This window comes from Heloderma suspectum, chromosome 1 (genome assembly GCF_057233095.1).
Source record: "Heloderma suspectum isolate Gila_16-S chromosome 1, 16-S_ref, whole genome shotgun sequence".
Lineage (NCBI taxonomy): Eukaryota > Metazoa > Chordata > Lepidosauria > Squamata > Helodermatidae > Heloderma > Heloderma suspectum.
Window position 1 is genome coordinate 45,682,023 of NC_139458.1, and position 21,127 is coordinate 45,703,149.

A 21,127-nucleotide genomic window follows, 5' to 3' on the forward strand; every position below is an offset into this window, starting at 1 on the left:
AAACAAGCAGCGTAAACACACAAGCACACACATGTACACACACTGCTACTCATTGCAGACATGTTGTAGTTTGTTGCAATTTTCCTACAGGATATCTGCTAAACCTAACAATTTGTGAGTAAAATTCAGCTGATGACTTCAATGGTACAATTACTGGAGGGTTCCCAGCCATTTAAACCAGGATTCTTGACTGAGGCTTCCCAGTAAGGTGCACTTATCTGCCACCAACAGAGAAAGACTGGGCCTATGTTTTATTGCTTATTTTGAAGAGAAGAAAGGTCTTCTCTTCTCAGATCTTCCTTGATTTTCTTCTTCCACTCTAAGGTTCTGTTATTCTTGCCAACAATAGAATTGATCCCATTCCTTCCGAAGCCTCCCAACAACAGATGGTTGCAGAATCAATGCCAGGTGCACAATTTTCTCCAGAGGCCCTACCAAAGGTCATGGAGTCCTGAATTCAAGAGATAAAGGTAGTAACTGGGAATCTCTTCCTTCCTGAATTGTTCAAATTCTTTGTTTCTCTTGCTTGTTGTTAAACTATTTCAAGCAGATATTGATGGAATTCATTCCACACACACACACCCCGTCAGTTGGCAAAATGGATATGACAGAGAAGAGAGTGATCAAAACTGGACATGGAGGTGTCCCTGTGATTTCTTAGCATCGTTAAGAATTTGTATAAAGAGTCTTAGCTCCTAAATTATTGACCTCAACAAACCAAATTTGTTTCTTGGCTCTAATTATGTGGTATGTCCTTCCCAGAGAAATGTGTCAGGGCCTGACGCTGTATTAATTTCAACATCAAGCCATGGTCTAGGGATGGGTGATAAATTTGCTCTGTTGATGTTTTTTAATGGATTTACCCAATTTGTACCTCCAAGACATGGACCTGAATGCAATTTGTGGTTGGAAATCCATACATTTCTGAGCTTGCAATGCAGTCCATGAAAGAAAACAAAAAAATGTGTTAGACAACATGTACACATTTGAAAAATGCGCAAAGAAAATCATGTACAGTTCTAAAATGTGCACAAACATACTTTTGTCAGTGGATGCCTGCATACAAAAATGTATGTAACATGTCCTGACTGTTAGAGCAATACAACAATGAAACCATTACCTAGGGAGGTAGTGGGCTCTCCCATACTGGGACCATTCAAGATGAAGCTGGACAGCCATCTGTCAGGGATGCTTTGACTTGATTCCTGCGTTGAGCAGGGGGTTGGACTCAATGATCTTATAGGCCCCTTCCGGCCCTACTCTTCTATGATTCACCTATTCCTGGTTTGTTTGTGTGTGCGTTTTATTTTCCTGTGGTGGAACATTCAATCATGTAATTCCCAACCTGCAATCTGCAGTGGTACCATATGAGAAGTAAGGCTGGGTATGAAATTTGTTCAGTTTGCATTTTAATGTGAACTTACCAAAAAAATTACTTCCCAAACCTACTTCCAAACCAGAATGCAGTGATATGGCAATACTCACATTTTCCCAAATTTTGCAATGCAGTTTGTGAATCAAGACAAGCACACAACAATGTGTGCAACAGGGAAAAGTGCACACAAAAATGTGCATGTTAGGGGAAAGTGCACAGAAAACTGCATTCTATTAGGGGAAAATGCTGCCCCCAAAATGTGTATCCTTAGGAAAGTGCACAAAAGTTATGATTTTTTTGTGCGATCTTAAAAACATCTGCAAACTGATGTAGAAATGGGATGGAACAAAGTGAATGTAGGAAAAATAAAAAACCGAGCAGAACTGAACTTCACAGTTTCATCCATCACTAATGATAAGTTGGCTGTCTGGGCTAGGGATGTACGGACTACGTAAACTCTGCTCTGTCTGTGTTTCGCAGATTGTCAGACACCATTTGTTCCATCGTCTGCTCACAGACGGATGCGAATATCTTTTTCATCATGAAGAAAAATATGCAAATAATTATATGAGAGGTTTCTTAACAATTTACATAATTTACTTTAGTACATAACCTTTAGTGTATTATGCCCTATTCCATTCAACTTTTCCTCAGCAGAACCTTGTATAATTTCCTACAAATAAACATGTGTAAATTTTGGGAAAGTAAAAAAAAAAAAATCATCTGAAAGTCTACAGACTCCAAGCAGCCTGAGGGAAGCGCTCCACAGCAGGTTCCCCAGGTCAGATTCTTAGAAATCCAAGCTCATTTTAGTCCATATCGAATTTCTCTAGCATCCCTAGTTTGTGCTGGACCTACATTGGTTCATGCATGCATATTCATCAGTCACTGTGATAACTTATGTATGCGAAGCAACCATCACAGACTCATGATCAGAAATGGGATTTTTGTATAAACAAAAACAATATTTTTCACCGGACAGTTCCGTAACTGGACAGTTACGGACATGTGAAAAGTGGCTTATAAATCTTTAAAATAAAATAAATATAAATATATGAACTTCCTCACCCCCGTATTGTCCACTCCTCCTGGCATCTAGGTCTTAGATGGAGGAGGTCTTTCCCAAACCTGATACCTATGATATTTTTAACTGGAAATTCCAAGGATTGAACCTGGGGCATTTTGTATGCCTACTGTTTCCCCACTTTCAGGTAAGAGATTTCAAGTGATAAGTTATGTAGTGAAAAGACATGAAGTGATGAGCATGCATAGGTGAATCAGCCCTAAATTTATCACTCACATCCAGTTACTTACCCTTAAGGTCAAGGTTTTTGGCACCGTTGATAACCTGAGTTACAATCCTGGTATCCACTTTTAGGCTGTGGGTATTGCTGTTGTCTCGGGTGATGACTACATTGTGCCACTGGTTGTCATTCAGTGGCCGATCACTATTGCCCTTGATGACATTAGGTCCATTGCCAAGATCAAACACATAATGTATATACCTGTAAATGACACAAGTACCTGCTCAGAAGAAAGTTCAGCATGAAAATGAATAACTGGCCAAGATGCAGCAAATGCCAAATAATTGCAACAGACTATTCTAATTTTCTAATTAAAATGTCAAGTTGTAAGCAGCTTGATCCAGGACAAAATGTGTAAAGTTACTGGGTTGTATCCAATGTTAGTCTACCTAGAGTAGACCCACTGAAATGAATGGGGCTTGCTAGACTAACATTGGATACAACCCATTGCTTCTATGTTGTCCAAGTTACTTTCTCAAGAAGAAAGAGTAAGAAGAATGGGAAAGTAAAACCAGATTAGCAAATGCATGATTGCACACATGGGCTGACCAACAACTCCCAGAGTCAATGTAAAATTTCACTCACCCCTTGACCAGTTCTACTGCAATGAAATCATTTCCATCCCCACTGTTGAAAAGGATGAAGCCATCAGCAGAGGTTGTCTTGAACTGGAAGAAGAGATGCATGGAGGTGTAGGCCTGCAAGGTTGCTAAGCTCAGGTAGCTACTCTTGGTCTTGAAGGTGACGGGATCAGCAATGATGTTACGGAGTCCAAAGCGGGCTTTCAGTTCACAGTAGTCAATGTCGCCATTCTTACATAAGTCAATGTAGAGAAGACCATTGAACATGAGGCTCTGGAGGTGGCCAATGAAGCTGGAGGGAATGACAGAGATGTAACGCTTCTCTGTCATTATCCCAGTCTCAATGTTGTGGAACTCCAAACGGGTGTGGTCACCAACCATCGTACCTAAGGATCAGAAGACAATAAAGCTGATGAAAGTTCTACAGCTAATGGGATTGGTAATATGGTTTGCCTTCAAGGTATTACCATCTATTAGGTTTCTGTTACTAGAGCTGAGAGTTTCAGTCCATTCTCTTAGGTGGGTTCATCAAAAACACCAGAAAGCAATGGAGGCAAAAAGCCACACCAGACTTTCTCTCTAGTCCAGGAGATGCAAGATAAAGTCCCACAGCATGTCGGCAAAACCTCCTTCCCAACATGGAGGAAACATGTTGGAAGATAGTGTGCCTGTTAGTGCTGCCAGCGATTATCTTGTCCTTTGCTCTTGGGAAAACGGTTTTGAGAAATGGAGGGTAGTCCTGAGCGTTGGGAAACTGTGGAGTTGGGTGCCTCTCTTGCACAGTCCACACTGGGTGGGAAAGGCATCCCCTCTAGCTTATCCTAATAAAATCAGTGCAAGCCAAGTGGAAAAGGACTGAATCGAGGAAGCTTAAAAGAGCAAATAATCTCATCAGCATCCCATTCATCAACTGGCATCATTCACAGTAAGTACCAGAACACTATTCTGGTGAGAGACACTATTTTGAATAAACACACAAAAATCAAGGTTATAAATGAAAATGGGCTATATATGATGAAAGTCCCAATGCGCAAAGCAAAAATAATGCACAGTTTCATCACCCTCAACGAATCATCCACAATACCCATCTCTACATCCTTTACAAAATATATGTGCTTAACAACAATTCAGCTAATTCCTTTGCATCAGTAAATCTTAGTGTAGGTTTGGCTGTCATAATCTACTGTGCATTACCTGAGCTGATGCATCACAGTGTATGCTGTGTGTTGCTATCAAGCTTTTAAAAATAACATCCCTTAAATCCCAATAACATCAAACAAAAATAAGCCTAAGGTAGTGCTTAGGAAAAGCTAACTAACATCACAGTATGGTACTAAACATGCTATAGACCAAGGCTGCACATAGGCCAAATCTGGCATGCCCAGGGTCCCAGTCTGGCACTCCAGGGTTCACCAGGTGGCACACCCCTTCCCCCTGGCCCCACCTCCAACTGCTGATTGGTGGTTTTCCAGCTTTTGGGCAGCTTTCTCCCCCATTCTAAAAAGTTGAAATGCGTCACGTAAAGCTTAGTTACTGGCAGTAAGAGTTTTAAGCTAAATTATGCTGGTATTTTATTATGCGAGATTCCTGAAATTGAATTCAGCCCCTGGACTGACAGAGGTTCGACACCCCTGCTTTAGACCATAAGTATTTCATCCTAAGTACAGCTGAACAAAAATGTAATACGACATCATCCCTGCACCTGGTGCCCTCCAGACGTTCTGAACTACAGCTCCCAGCATTCCTGACCATTGGCCATGTTGGCTGGGGCTGATGGGAGTTGAAGTCCAAAAGGTTTGGAGGACAACGATTTGGGGATGGCTGTAATAGGATATTCTGCTCACAACCTGTAACATGGAGTAACAGTCTCTTTCCAGATGTAGCTTTTCTCCATGAACTTAGGACCTTCCTATTTTTAGAACGTGGGAACTGACACAGCTAGGGACATGTTACTGCATAAATCGCAACTGTACAATGATAACATTTCTCTTGGAAAGGCTCAGTGGATAAAATTATCCCCACCTGCAAAGTCCAAATAACCATCATATTTAAGTGCTGGAAAACAATATCATTCCCAGCCAGATCGGGTAGTAGCCCTTAGTGATTTGATTAGTTTTTTTTATTTATTTTTGGCTTTACTATGCTGTTGCTATCTCATTTCCCCTGTACCATGCAGGGGAAGTGAAGGATGTATGAGTATTCTGTTTGGGGAGCGAAAACTCGATGGATTATTCTGACTTGGCCCTGGCAGGTTTCATTCCTCCCCCCTCCCCGCTGGCAACAACTCGATCTGTAGTGAGTTGATCCAGTACACGGATTCTACTTTTGTTTTAATGGCAGCTGTCAAGAATGGGTTAATAGGGTAGGAGCCATGAGGGCCTTTGGGGCAGCCAGGTATGCAGCAGCCACCTGGAGGTTGATTGTTTTTTGGCCATTTCTCAGCCCGGCAGCTCAAGGCCACGGTTTGCTCTGGCTAGTTGGGAACATGATAACAGCCTAGGGATGGCGGAGAATTCCGCCACGGACTCCAATGAGGCCAGATTCTAAGAATCCGCCCCCCCCCCCGGAGTCCACGGAGGAATGAAAGACTCACCTGTGCCACCCGGGTGAATCTGCGCCAGACAGATCCTACCTGCCGCTGGCCATCCATTGCCATCCGCTGCCGTCCGCTGCCGCCTGTCTTCGGATGCAAATGGCATCCCTGCCTTTTGCCGTGATAGGCTATGTAAAGATTTACGTAGCCTATCACGGCAAAATGCTGGGACACAAATGGTGTCCACTACGCTGGACGCCATTTGCGGCCGCAGACCAGCTGTGGCTGGAAGTCCGGCAGTGGCTGGAGCCGGCCGGCAGCTCCACGGACTAGCCGTGGAGCGGAGCCAGCCGGGGAGGATTCCGAGGGAGGACCGGATTGCCTCCCCCACCCCCTGCAGACCCACGGGTGGACAAGGGTGAGTACAATCCATACACCCCTATCACAGCCATGCCTGGTGGGAAGATGGAACATCTTTGGAGGGTGGAGTGGGGTGTCCTGGGACTGGGCTGGGGTTGGGTACTTCAAATCTGCCTGGAGTTGCTGGGGCTGGGTAATAAAAAGATGGCTAAAGAAGGGGCGGATGTCTCTTCTTGGCCCTGACGGTACTAGGGTGTGCTGCTGGTTGATAGCTATCCTGGGAGGCCCATACTTTGGTATGTATAGGATAGACTAGCTAGCCTAGCTTTATTGTTTTGCTCTTGGGAGTGTGTGCCTTGGTGTTTTGGCCTCTCTGGTTTTGTTTAGAGTTTTGAACCTTGCTTGTAATTTCCTGTACAACCTACCACCTGTCCTCTGTTCCTTCCTCTTTGCCCCTTTCTCCCTTAATAAACTTTCATCCAACTTTCAGTTGGTGTGGTCTTCTGAATAACTTCAGTGCTAAATGCAGTGCCTATTGGCCTGGAAGGGAGCTACTGGGTTAATTCTGGGGAAATTTGTGGCCAAGTTAGGCCTGGCCTACCTTGCAGGTTTGTTGGGGTGAAACCAGTAGTTCTTCACAGCAGCAATTTGGGCAAATTGGATTTGGGGGGGGCGTGAATCTGGAAACTTGCACAAATGGAGTAATTAAAAAAAAATATCCCCCGGTCTTTTGCAAGTGCACAAGAGTGTAAATTCAGCTGTCTGGATTTGTGTAGTCTTGCCTTGTAAATTTCCTTGTATGTTTCAACTGTCAACGGGCCCACCCATGGAGTAGGTAAAATACAAAGAAATTGACAAGGCGAGACTGCATATAGGCTAATGCACACACAGTTGTGAAGGACTGGGCGGCGGGGGGGGGGGAAGTAATAGTAAGACAAAGGAGGAACCCATTTGTGCAATCCAGAAGCTCCAAAAAAGACAAAAACATGCAAATGAAGTATGCGCACCAAAGCGGTGGGGGGTCAATACCCCACTTGGCAATGTAATCATCTCACTATTAAGTGCTGAACTGACACTTGCCAGTGTCCTCCTCCCTTTCAATACTTCCCCAGATCTCCATCAAGTCAAGGAAGAGGAATTATTGGCTCCCCCCACCCTTTGTGTGGCTCTTCCTCAGAGTAGTTACTCCCGTTGCATAGATTTCCCCTCCATATAGTTCCCAGCAGTTCCATCAGTGGAATGATACCATTGGATTCAACCCATTGGGATACTAAGAGATTTGGGATATATGACTTCAGGAAGGCAATGAAAGACACACATATCTTTTTCTTTTTTAAAAAAGGAACGATTATTACCTGCTATCAAGGGTCAGCGTGTAGCGTACCAGTTAGAGGGTGGACTTGGGCTAAAGAGGTCCAGGTTCATATCTGGATGACCTTGGACCAGTGACTACTTCTCAGCCTAATCTACCATTCAAGGTTGTTGTAAGGGTAAAATGAGGTACCGTATTCTGAGCTCCTTGGAGGAAGGGTGAGAAATAAATGAATGGCCTTCCATGCCATTCTTCAATGGCCTGTCTAAGGTTTTGCAGTGTGCCATGGCCCATGTGCCATGTCAGGATGTGGGACAGGGACTGAATGTTCAGTGACACCAGCCACATCCTACAGCTTGAGCTCTAGCAAACTTATCACTTTACCGAATCAGGTCGTCCCCTTGCAAACTATTCAGAAACACTTTAGAAATAAATTGCCCTGCTTCACCATCTGAGGATTATCAATTAAATTGTCAAGGGCGAGGGGAGCAGGAGAGGGAATGGAGGGGGAAGAAAAATGAGGACATAGTCATAAAAATGATAATGTGCTCGAGAGTCATCCTGCTGCTTTGCACAAGGAGAAATAGCTTTACCCTACTGTCTGATGTTATTTTGGTTATCATTTGGTTCTGCTCAGTGATGTGGCAGGGGGTAAGGCAGAAGAAGGCAATGGATAAAACAGCCTCATTAACTTCAAACAGCAAATTACCTCTCCAGTTGGGCATGGCATGTCTCTGTGCTGGTCCTTAATTATTTCCTTCCAGAAAAAGCTCTAATTAAATTACTTCTACCACCTTCACCCAAACACACACTTATAAAGCTATACAGTTCTCATTTTTACATACACACCTGTTTACATGTCTATTAATTAATAGTCATACAGATGATCTCCATGTCAGATAGGTGTTTATTTATATCCTCATAGGCACGGATATATATAGTGCGTTCTAATAAGTAAGAGTAATTTAATGTGGGTTAGGATTTCACATTTGGGTTTATAAACTTAGTGTCATGAAGAATGGGCGATGAATTGGCTTCTCTCTTCGCCCCTCCCCTGAGTGCACAGCAAGCCAAGGAGGAGTTGTTGCAGCGTTAATGCAGTGTGTGCCATCCAGTGGCTGTGCCTCCAAACTGCATCCCACACAATACTGATAGACTTTCCCAAAGAGGCATAATCAGGCATTAAGGGAGCAGCCCTATGCATGTTTAGACAGAAAAAAAGTCCTACAACTCCCAGCATTCCCCAGCCAGCCATGCTAGCTGGGGAATGCTGGGAGTCATCAGACTGTGTTCTGTCTAAACATGCATAGGATTGAGCCCTAACTCTGGAATCCTAAACGTGCTTACCAGAGAGTAGTAAACATGCATAGGAGTGTGTTGTCAGTTGCTTGTAAAGGAAGGGCTTTTCCTCTTGGTGTATTTATGTTGTATTTCCTTGAAACTTGTCCACATCTCACATATACACAGATCAATTTCTCCTCCAGGTTCCCTTGGGAGATCTGTTCTCTATGGACCACTAAATTTGTGGGTAAAAATGCACCTTGATTGCAAATATATAACATTTTGAGTGGGTCAAAAATCGGAGAGTTTGAAATAGCGATGTAAGAACTCACCCTAGTTCGGGTTCTACAGGCACTTGCCAAAGCAGCACCCCTGCTTGCATCCCCCCGAACCTGCGCTCAAGCCACCCACGAGTTCGGTGAATTCCCCAGTGCTCACCGCAAACCCAAGCCACCGCGAAAGAGGAAGTTCTAAAAATGCGCATATTCAAATATGCGCAGTTTGGAGCTGGGAAAGCTAAATAAGTGCAGTATTAGAGGGATTATACCTGTAATATTGCACATATTTAGCTTTCCCAGCTCCAAACTGCACATATTTGAATATGCGCATTTTTTTAACTTCCTTTTTTATACAGAAATCAAAGGCGCAAAAATGGCAGTGCTCACTGAATGGGTTCGTGGTGAGTACTGGGGAGTGTGAGTGGGGGGCGAACATGGACAGCATCTCGGCAGGTGCAGTTCGGGGGTTGCTGGCGGGGGTCGCTCGACGAATTTCCAAACCGTGCTTGCAACGTCCCTAGTTTGAAATGATAGGGTGGCTATTTACAGAATGACACGTGCATACACACAACTGCATTTCCATTTTCAACTCTCTCTGCATAGCATCAGCCCTTCCTCTAGGCTAATGGAATGCAGAGCATCTTTGCAAACAGACCTTGGAATTTTTGCAAGTTTATCTTCCAAATCCTTTCAGGATGACAGAAAAACTCCCTGTATAGAGCATGATCCAATAGTTACACATCCTGAGCCCCATCCCTGCCCCAAGAAAGGTCAGAGAGGATTACAGGACATGACTAAGAAGTCTGAATTGCAAGGGAACAATGTGCTGCCATCGCAGAAAGCTGCTAGTGGCTGCATTGCCTCTATGCAGTCTTCCACATATTCCACATCAATGAAGCATCATGAACGTAAGCGGAGAATCTTGGTACTCTCCCATATCCCCCTCTTCTCAGTCTGCACCTTTAATACGTCCTTGGAATTAGTCCAAAACTTTGGCCTGATTCAGATGCTTACGCAGGCTAATGACTTTGCTGTTTGCTCCTCAGTGAGCAGACGGGTGCATCCCTATCTCTAAGCTCATATTGTCCATGTGATTCAGGATCTTCATGTCCCCTCTTGGCTATGGGAATGACTTACACAATTCAAGCTTCTTGTGTTACACAATACATTTTGAGTACAGTGGACTGGGCATGCACACCTACTGCTCCACCATTGGAACAGGATCTTTTACGCAGGTAAGCATCTGGACTCAGGCTTTTGTCCTAGTTACTGGAAGAACAGGCAAAAGTCTTGACATTATAAATAAGAAGCAGCTTGAACCGAGACATGAAACATGTGTGACAAAACAAGAAAGTGGAGAAGATCCATTCACTCACCTTCAGCAACGTCATCATCCACTGTCAGCTTGAGACTCTTTCCTCGGCGTACCACCCGGACTGTGTGCCACTCATTGTCATTGAGTTTCTGCCCGGCATAAAGGGTCTCCGGTCCTTTACCTGGGGGCAGTGGCAAGTACAAGCAAGGGTTTAATCCTGGTCCTATGCACAGCAAAGCTTGCCTGGCTGGACGAGTCACCAAAATCACCTTGGTGTGATGATGTAGAAGCTAATTCATGGGAAGTGGGTGCAATGGTAACTGGCTGAGCCCCAAATACATTTGTACACCTGGCCCAATTAAAATGGGATGAGAATGACTCTTCCCTTCTCCCTAAGATATGCCTGTCTTTTCTTGGTCTGGAAGACACATATAGTTTAAGAGGAAGACTAAATGTTTACTCGTATTTCATGTCAACAAACTCCACTGAGGTGCTAAAGGATCATAAAGACTGGCTAGTCTGGAGGAAACTGAACTGACAATGCTTCTGTTATAGGGTGACTCTTTCATTGCTCCTAATTATCATACACACCAGGTTGCTTTCAGCAAACATGTCTCCAAGAAAGGCCAAGCATAAACCAGCCCGTAGCAATCCCAGCAGTGCCCTTATACCTGGCTACAGATATAATCACCATTTCAAACTCCTCCCTTTCCTTTGTTAATCAGGACTTTTTAGGAGCTTTCCTTTCCATGTAATGAAATATCAAGAACAGCTCCTCTGGTAGACAATGCTCCTGAAGGCAAAGCCAGCCATGCAACTCTTTCTGGCTCTGCAGTCCCAATAAATGCGAATTCAGAGCCCTTGCACATGGTTCAACTTCAAGGTGTGCATAAAATACTCCAGACCACAAAGCTGTAAATGAGTTTCATAATGCCCAAGCAGCATCAACAGAGGTTAAACAAAATACAAAAACAAAAAGACGGAACTACAGGTAAACTGGAGGAAAGGCCTGATTCTAACATAAAGCTGCATCCCAACATGGCAGTGGATTGTGCTTCAATGTTGGCTCCAAGTAAAGTGGCATTCTTGTCCAAACAGTTATCTGGGATAGTAGGATGAGAGTAGCACTGCCAACCAAATGCCAAGAGCTAGCTCAAGATGGATGGCTTCCTGACATCGTGTGTCTCGAATAGAGTTCAAAGTGGAAGATTCCCATTCATAGAAATATCTTCAGAATAAACTGTGTTGTTCATGAAGCAAATGTCTTAGCTTTGGAGCAGCTTCAGTGGATCATTATACAACTTATGAGAATGGTAAAGGGCAAGATTCTTTCCCATGATGAAACATCTACTTCATGACATTGTGCTATCAGTGAAAAAGATAGACAAAGAGATTGAATCTTTCTCCTTGTGTGTGTTTTAAAGACATGGAAATAATTTGTTTGACAAAGGTATCTTCAGACTCCTCCATTTCTGTTGCAGCCATCGATTCCCAATCTGTGAAATAACTTTTTAAAAATTGTTTTAAGTGTAAGTTCCCTTGAGGTCCTATTTGAGCTGAAAGGTGACTCATAGATTTATAAATAAATAAGATAGCGATCCTATAGTCCCTGGGCGAGTGTCCCAGGGACCATAGGATTGTTCAGATTCCCCCTCTCAAAGTCAGAGACAACACTCCAACTTCAGAAGGTGGGAGCTGAAGATCTGACCCCCCTCCCCCAATCCCTTGCAGTCAGTGCAGAAAAAACCACACTGGCTGCACTCCAAAGTTGGAAAAGCAACCTCAGAGGAGGAGAAGGAAGAGACTGGAGAGGCCAGGATACAAGTTATCCTGAGCCTCTTCCAGCCTCCTTCCCTCCCCACCCCTGGAGTGCTCTAATCTAGTGAAATCTGCAAGCCCATCTAGCAAAAAGCCCATCTAGTGAAATCTGCAAGAGGGCGGGGAGGATGGGGAGGTGAAGATTGCCTCCACCACTCCTCCTACCCTGCATTGGATGATTGGATGCCTCCAAGTTCAGGGACTTCTGATCACTGAGAGTGCAATTGATAGGATTCCACCCTAGGATATCTTAAGGCATCCTTTTTTCTGTTACTGATGCTGCTGGATTGTTCTATTATGCATTTTGTGCTTTTTAAAACAATGGTTTTATTGTTTTATTGGTGTTAATGTATTTTGCAAGCTGGCTGCAGGGTCCTTTGGAACTGAAAGCAATGAATATCACCTCTCAGAGACAAATGAATAAAAAACATGCTTATATTCTGAAGTCCGTGGAATCATTGTGACCCCTTCAATTAGGATGAACAAGAGCAGAGTGTGGTTGTCTTCACTGTGAAAGAACCATAGGTCTCGCAACAAGTTTTTACTTCAGTTTCAGCACAGGGGACATATTCCTTACAAAAATGTAATCGATCTGGCACTTCAGTGACCATAGTCATTTTCAGTATACCATAGAAAGTGTACTGCTACTCTAGATAGGACTGTGCACAACAGCCTGAGAAGAACCATGCTGGATCAGACCAAAGGCCTATTTAGTCCAGCATTCTGTTTCCACAGTAACCAACTTGGGAAGCCCACAAGCTGGATATGAGTGCAATAGCACCCTCCCACTCATGTTTCCCAACAACTGGTATTGAGAGGCATACTTCCTGTGATACTGGAGGGAATACATAGCCACTGTGACTAGTAGCCATGGATAGCCATATCATCCATATGTTTTTATGATGGTGCCAGATGGATAAAAGGAGGAGGGTATGGGGTGTTTACCATGATTTTGCTGTGTTCAGCCAGCTCTGCCTTTCAGATGAGACATGAAACAGTGTGCAGAGTGAGTAGTCTAACTTTGATGAGCAACAGCAGGCCAACGTTCAACAAAATACATAAAAATTAAATTTAAAAATAGTGTATCAATGGACAGTTGCACCTTGGCGATGTTCAAATGATCCCAGAATCTTTCTTTCATGATGTCAGACATCTAACCACCAGCTGTTAGGTAATGAATTAGGCTTGTGCTCTCAAAGATACTGGGGCAGAGAGATGGGGGGATAAATATGCTATTAGTACTTCCTCACTTTCTAGAGCATAACTGTATTCAAAACAAGAGAAATTCAGAGATTCAAAAGTAATTGCCCTGGGGTGAGGGAGAAGAGAGAGGGATTATTCTGTCTTCAAAGGCTTTTCAGCTATTTGTGGAATATGCCTGCAAAGAGATGACTTTAAATCATTTTAGATTTATTCATCACTTCTTTCTTCTTTATTACCAGGCTTTGTTGTTCTGTTTTGCTTTAGCGGCTGTTGTTTTTGCTACTTGGGAGACATCTGTGGCAGGAAGAGAGTTGTTTTTCATCTGTGATCACCTGCAGAAGTTCCTGCTCAACATCACCTTTCTCAGTGTTACATCACAAACGTTGCCAAGGCAACAAAGTGTAATGGAATAGGCAGAAGTAGCAGCCAGTGCTGGTGGACTGTCCAAAAATAATTTTTAAAAATCACATAATGATGAAGCTGCTTCCCCACTCCACCTATAGGTAGATATCTGGCATTAAGCAATGAGGGGAGGGAAAGAAAAAGCAACGAGAGGCACCGTGGAAGCTGAACTGCTGGAAACACTTTCTATTTTAAAATGTTTTTGATGAGATGGCAGCTGGTTGTTAAGCAATTTTTTTGTTCATTGCTTAATTTTTATGACCAAGTATAAATAAGAGGCAGGAAGATTAGCATACAGCAAAATGTAGAAGAACAGGAATTATGCCTTAGCCAGAGATTAACTAGTAAGGTGCTAGAACATTACTGTTCTTGTTGCTATTGTTGCTGGAGAAGCTGATACTTCAGCTTTGGGAAGATTAAGTTCCTCCTTGATATGGCCTCCTAGATTGCTACAGAGGGGCCTGTGACCCCCATGTCCAACCAGAAGAAGGAAAGGCAGTAAACCTGTTGGCTGGCTGCTCTCAGCAAAGGTACTGCTGAATGCAATCTCAGTGCAGAGTGTCTCTGAGCCTATAGTTAGATAGGGATAGTGTGTCATGGGGCTTAGCAAAGAGCTTAGATTGTTACGAGAAAACCAAATTTAGTGTGTGCATTTAGATATATAGACTGTCCTATCCTGAAGACTCGGGGCAGCTAACAAAGCCAACATCACCAAGCAGAATAAGATTTCAAGTTGTTTTTATGCTGAGTGGCAGGCAACTGCAAAGAAATCCATCCTCTTTCTCTCTATAGATGTAAGATTACTTGTATGGGGATCACTAGCTGGGAAAGTAGAAGCAAATATATTGATAGATGGATGGATGGATGGATGGATGGATGGAAGGATGGATGGATGGATACCACCCTTCATCAACAAGGGATTCCATGGCAGTGATTTGCACCCAGTCTTCTTTTCCCCAACCTCCACAAGTCCATACTACAATTTCAGTTGCTCAAACTAGTGGTGCCTTTTGGATGAAATTCTAAGTAGTTTGCCAGCTGGCAAAATTCCTAGTGCGCTTGATGTTGAGTGTAAAGTGTGGGAGGGGTGATTGGGCATGGGCAAACAGGATCTAGCATGAAGGATGAAGGGAATGCAACCTCCAGACATCTACATGGATGCTTCAGAGCTCAAGAAATGCCCATAAAGGTGGAGCAAGAGTCAGAGATGGAATAAGGCTTGCAAAGCATAAGTGGCTGAAAGCAGCCATCTTATCTTACTAACAACTGTTAAGATATATCGGCCTCTTTAGTGGGGGCAAAGGAAGCATACTGATGTGGCTTTCCTCACTCTGTGCCTTGAAGTGAATGGGTGGATGCATGTATACACATATCCACTCACATGAATCAGTTTATTAATCTCTACTCTACAGATATGTCAGTGAAGCAATCATGGTGACTGAATATGATCTCTGAAAAAGCAGTTCCTTGAGGAGCATTGTAATACAAAAATGATCTATAATACATTGCCAGTCCATTAAGTCACCAGCCAAAGTAGCTTGTATAAACACACACACACACACACACACACACACACAAACACGTACGTTTTGCTCATATGCAGGTTCTAGATATTCCTTACCAACAAAGTTCTTGCAGCTCATGGAAGATCACAGAGGGCATTTCAATTCAAATGGGTCTCTTTAACCTTGGTCTTATTTTCCTTACCTTGGTGGTCTCTTGCAGGTCTTCCTTAGCGAGGTTCATTGCCACTTTATATAACAGCCAACACCTAGTATCCTATCCCCTACTACTTTCAATGTTTTATATCAAACCTGGTCCTTGCAGCAGAGTCAAAAAGTGAGATACCTGGTTTACCACGTGAAATTGTAATCTGGAAGTCTGTGGGAGACAGCTGGAACATAACTAGGGTTGTGCCAACCATTCACTGTGTTATTTGTCTGACCAGTAAAGCCACATTCTGGAAGTTAAGTATGTTTTTAAATTATTATTTAAAAGTTTTATATACTGTACTTCAACAAAGCTTTCAGGGTAGTTTAAAAAAAAGATAAAATGCAAAAACCTAAATAAAATGTAAGTTATAGCAAAATAATATATTAAAAAGCCTAGGAGAATAAAAATGTCTTTGCATAGGACTGAAAGGATAACGTTGGCACCAGGTAGGCCTCCCTCGGAAGAGAATTCCCTGAACACAGTGCCACCATGGAGAAGGTTCTCCATTTGGTCACAAACCTTAGCTGGTGGGGGCATCAGTAGGAGAACATCTGAAGAGGATCTCAATACATGGACAAGTTGGTATGAGAGCAGGTATTGAATGCTTATCACATTTGCAGATGACACAAAATTGGGTGGGATAGCTAACACCCTTTAAGATAGAAACAGAATTCAAAGTGATCTTGATAGGCTGCAGCGCTGGGCAGAAAACAACAGAATAAAATTGAATAGGGATAAATGCCAAGTTCTGCACCTAGGAAAAAGAAACCAAATGCACAGTTACAAGATAGGCAATACTATCCTCAACAATACTACAAGTGAGAAGGATCTTGGAATGGTTGTAGATCACAAGCTGAATATGAGCCAACAATGTGATGTGGCTGCAAAAAAGGCAAATGCTCTTTTAGGCTGCATTAATAGAAGTATAGCTTCCAAATCCCGGGAAGTAGTAGTTCCCCTCTACTCAGCAATAGTTAGGCCTCATCTGGAGTACTGTGTTCAGTTCTGGGCACCGCACTTTAAGAAGGATGCAGACAAGCTGGAGAGGGTTCAGAGGAGGGCAATGAAGATGATCAGGGGACTGGAAACAAAGCCCTATGAGGAGAGACTGAAAGAACTGGGCATGTTTAGCCTTGAGAAGAGAAAACTGAGGGGAGATAGGATAGCACTCTTCAAGTACTTGAAAAGTTGTCACAGAGAGGAAGGCCAGGATCTCTTCTTGATCATCCCAGAATGCAGGACACGGAATAATAGGCTCAAGTTACAGGAAGCCAGATTCTGGCTGAACATCAGGAGAAACTTCCTGACTGTTAGAGCAATACAACAATGGAGCCAATTCCCTAGGGAGGTGGTGGGCTCTCCCACACTGGAGGCATTCAAGATGAGGCTGGACAGCCATCTGTCAGGGATGCTCTGACTTAGATTCCTACACTGAGCAGGGGGTTGGACATGATGGTCTTATAGGTCCCTTCCAACCCTACAATTCTATGATTCTATGATTCTAATGTATACATCTTTGTACACTTTAAAACAAATTGGAGAACTGCATTGCAAAAGTCATGCAAAAACAAAAGCCTAATTGTTTTGTTTTGTGTATTCGTTCAGGATGTGTGGGTTGGTTCATATTAAAATGCGAACCAAACAAATTTCTCCTGCATCACCACCGATGACCTCATTCCACCACTGAACCATCACATTCTGCTTGGCAGCACCCATGACCAACCTGCCAGATTCTGCCAAGGTCTACTCTGTCTCCCTCTCCTAGCTCCACCCGCTGGGGAGAGTCTTTTAAAATAATCAGAAGTTTGGTCTAAACATTTTGAGTATCCAAACGTTCAAGGGGCACAAATCATGATGCTTCAGGGAATAAAATTACTTAATTCAGCCAACTAATAAATGAATATGCAAAAGTTACCCCTTCAGTGCGTCCTGGGGTTGTGCCATAGCCATGCCAATCTACTAAGACATGGGATAAAAGTGTGCAATTTGGCCAAGAATTGAAGTCTAGTTTATAGATGATTCGGTGTTTGTCTTACATTCTTCCTGCAGCATACTTACCAATTCATCAACTTAAAAAAAAGAAAAGAAAGAAAACTTCATTTCACTTTCACCTACTTGACTGATGCATTTCTCGGCTGCCCTTCCATCGCCACAATGTTCACATTAAACTGTCACTCTGGTGAACACCTGCAGGCCAGCATGCTCCGTGGATGGCCATTGGGATTTGCAGGCATATTTGTAATATTCTGGCATAGGTCATTAGTGGACTGACACAGTGCCAGATCTTTGAGACTGAAGCCCTGTCCAAATTGGGCTGTGGAAATCCATTAAAAGATGCGGAGTTGGCAATGTTAACTCCATTCAGGCATTTGCTTCAACATGCGAGGGATTAAACTGAGTAGGGGGATGGGGATGTGCAGGCTGGCATTGCCCCCATGTTCCCATGTGTACCAGTCTGTGCCTCCTGAGTCCCTGATGCCCCCACATTGAGCAGGGAGGTCTGAAGGGGTGTTCTATTCATGTTCACTTGAACACCAGTAGAACTGTCAGCATGATCAGGGGAACTGATAAAACAGGATCCCCGGTTGCTCAGAGCATTCTACTTGCATTCAAGGGAACACGAGTACCTTCAGACCTTGCTGTTCAACTAGGGATGTCAAGCGTGCTGATTTAGTCCAGGAAGCCAGCGAAATCCCCTGTGCCTGGACCCACGGACCCTGCTCAACAAACTCCAAGGAGCTGATGGGCCCAGCCAACAAGCAACCTGGAGCTCGGCAAGTGGCCGGGAACAGCCCGGACTTGTCACCATGTGCACCTCAAAAGCAAGAGCAACAGGGGCATGCATGGCAGCACCTTCTCCTCCTCCTGCCTGGTCGGCTGTCCTGTCCTTGTGAGCCAACCAGGCAGGACAGGGCTTCGGTCAGCGCCCCCGCCACTGGCCATCCCCTGCTCGCAAGGAGGAGACGGCTAGTGGTTGGGGCATGAACCATGCCAACTGCTCCTCCTGCCTGATTGGCTGTCCTTGAGAGATGAGCGGGCAGGATGGGGCCCCAGCCAGCGCCCCCGCTGCTAGCTGTCTCCTGCTCACAAGTAGGAGACAGCTAGTGGCTGGGGCATGCGCCGCATCTCCTCCTCCTCTTGCTTGGGTGATTCACAGTGCTTTTTGCATATAAGTCTATGTGCACACATAGACATATCTGCAAAAAGCACCATGAATCTGGAGTATATGGTCGATTCACAGCACTTTTTGCATATAAGCCTTTGTATGCACGTAGACGTATATGCAAAAAGTGCTGTGAATCGCCCATAAACACAGGATTCGCAGCGTTTTTGCATATAAGTCTATGTGCACATAGACTCCTGATCACCGTGTTTTTTAAAAACTTGGTGATCAGGATGGAGGCAGATGCTCAGTAGACAGGCCCAGGCAAGTTGCGGGCTGCTCACCAAGCCGGGAAGGGTGTCGAGACCAGGGACCAGCGAGCAGGGGCAGGGGCTGGGTGGACATCTGGAGAACCTGGACGGGGGTGGGTTCTCACATCCCTATGCTTAACACAGGTTGGGGACAGAGGGGGTGGGGTCTGGTGTACATGGGGTCATAGGAGGTTGGGCCAGCATGTGTAGCCCCACCCCCTACCCTGTTAAGCCCTCATGCATTAAAGCAAACACCTGAACAGGGCTAATGTTACCAACATTTTTGGAGGTGGAGTCTTACACTGGAATTCTACAACCCAGTCTGGCCAAGGTTACATTTTCAGACATTGGAGTAGATAGATACCAAAGTGCATCCTAGTCTTTGAAATGTATCCAGACTGCAGTTTTAAGAAAATAAATAATTCATGTCTTGAATGGCCATGATTCAGATCTGTATTGAGTGACAAAACCAGATTGTGTGTGGATATTTACCATGAAATAAGTGAGGAGAAAACAACACTTGATTGTGGGCAGAACAGTTGTGCAAATCCACCCTTATTTTTTCATACTTTTAGTACTACTTCCAATGGCACAATTTATTTAATAGTCTCTTTCAACAGGGAGGGGAAGGCACATTAGACATTTTAAGCTGCCAGTCCACAGGGGACAGAACATTTTTTTGTTTTCAAATTTAACTGAAAGCACCCTTAGAGATTTAATAATGAAGAAAGGAATAGTAACGATTGCCTAAATTACATCAGTGAACAGTAAAGAGCCTATTTCATTTTATGTTTTATAAGCATATGCCTTTTAACAGTGACACGTCCACCCCATAATACTTGTTACAGTATTACATTTTCTGTTTGTAACATTTACTTTAAAAATTGCCCAGATGTTCAGACCAGAGTAACACCTCCCTAAGTGAGTCCTTGAACAAATCATTAAGTATTAAGAACTATCAAACTGTACTTGATGGAAAAATGTCATGCTCTAATAACAGCTCAAATGGGGGCCAAGAGGTTTGCGGACAGGTGGATGTAATTTCAAAGTCGGGTACCAACTCCCAGTCTTCTGTAGAAACAATTACTGCCAAGATCACAGCATACATTGGATCTAAAATTTGCTCTTCTCCTTCTCCCTTCCCTCCATTTTATGCCACTGTCAATAACCCTCTTTGACACATGACAAAGATGTAACCCAGATGGAGGTTAGCAATTCGGTATGTATCACTGTCTCATACACTGTAGGTAACACAAAGGCAAACATATGACTTTGTTTAACAGAAAGGACACACCATAACTAATAAAATAAAGGCATACTTTTAAAAAATCTCAGTATTAGGGATGGGGGAGAAATCCACCATGGACCCCAATGAGGCCGGATTCCAAGAATCTGGCCCCATTGGGGCCCATGGCGGAACGGAGCACTCACCTCCACGCGGAATCCTTCCGGGTCGGATCCATCGCTGACTTGATCCTGCGGAGCCGGCCGCGTCACTGGCAAATGTCGATACAGCTGGCAGCCATTGCCGTGTTGTTTTGCTGTAAGTCAGATTCCGGACACAAATGGCATAGTGGGTGCCATTTGCAGCTGTAAAGCTGGTAGATTCGCTTAAATGCAGCCATGGCAATGGCTGCCGGCCATATCGACATTCGCCAGCGAAGCGGAGCTGGCGGCCGTACGGATGGCGGAGAATTTCTCCATGAATTTCCAGGAGGCCGAATGCCAATGCATTTGGCCCCCCGAAATTGGTGGTGAAATTCTCTGCCACCCCCCTGCCACCCGCCCCGGGATGGGACTTACCTCTGTCGAATGTCCCTCTCGGCGGCAGGTCCTGGCGACGTTTCGGCGGGGGCAGGGGCGGCGGCCAGTCTTCCGACCGGCTGCCGCCGCCGCCATTACAAAGTAAAGTAAAAAAAAAAAGACGCGATAGGCTACGTAACGATTTATGTAGCCTATCATGGCTGACTTTGAAAATCTAGCCGTGATAGGCTACGTAAATCATTACGTAGCCTATCACATTTTTTTTCAATTTACTTTTTTATTTCGTGGCCGGGGAGAGGGGCGCTCCCCCCCGGCCTGAATTTCGGTGGCGAGGGATGGGGCGCCTCCCCCCCGGCCTGAACTTTGGCCGGGAGGGACGGGGCACCTCCCCCCCAGCCTGAATTTTGGGGGGAGAAACAGAGCGCCTCCCCCCCACCAAACACAGCTGTGGGAACAGGTAAGGGACTTTCGTCC

General features: G+C 44.3%; 1 protein-coding gene across 1 annotated transcript in view; it reads right to left on the bottom strand.

The window, feature by feature from the left end:
• NRXN3 (neurexin 3) overlaps nt 1-21,127 on the bottom strand; it is a 1,900,058-nt gene that overhangs the window by 1,128,454 nt on the left and 750,477 nt on the right. The window contains exons 8-10 of the mRNA XM_084841335.1: nt 10,401-10,520; nt 3,265-3,646; nt 2,690-2,880 (exon numbers count right to left, since the gene is read on the bottom strand). Of these exons, the coding sequence (XP_084697461.1) occupies nt 2,690-2,880; nt 3,265-3,646; nt 10,401-10,520 (693 nt within the window). The remainder of the gene's footprint in view (nt 1-2,689; nt 2,881-3,264; nt 3,647-10,400; nt 10,521-21,127) is intronic.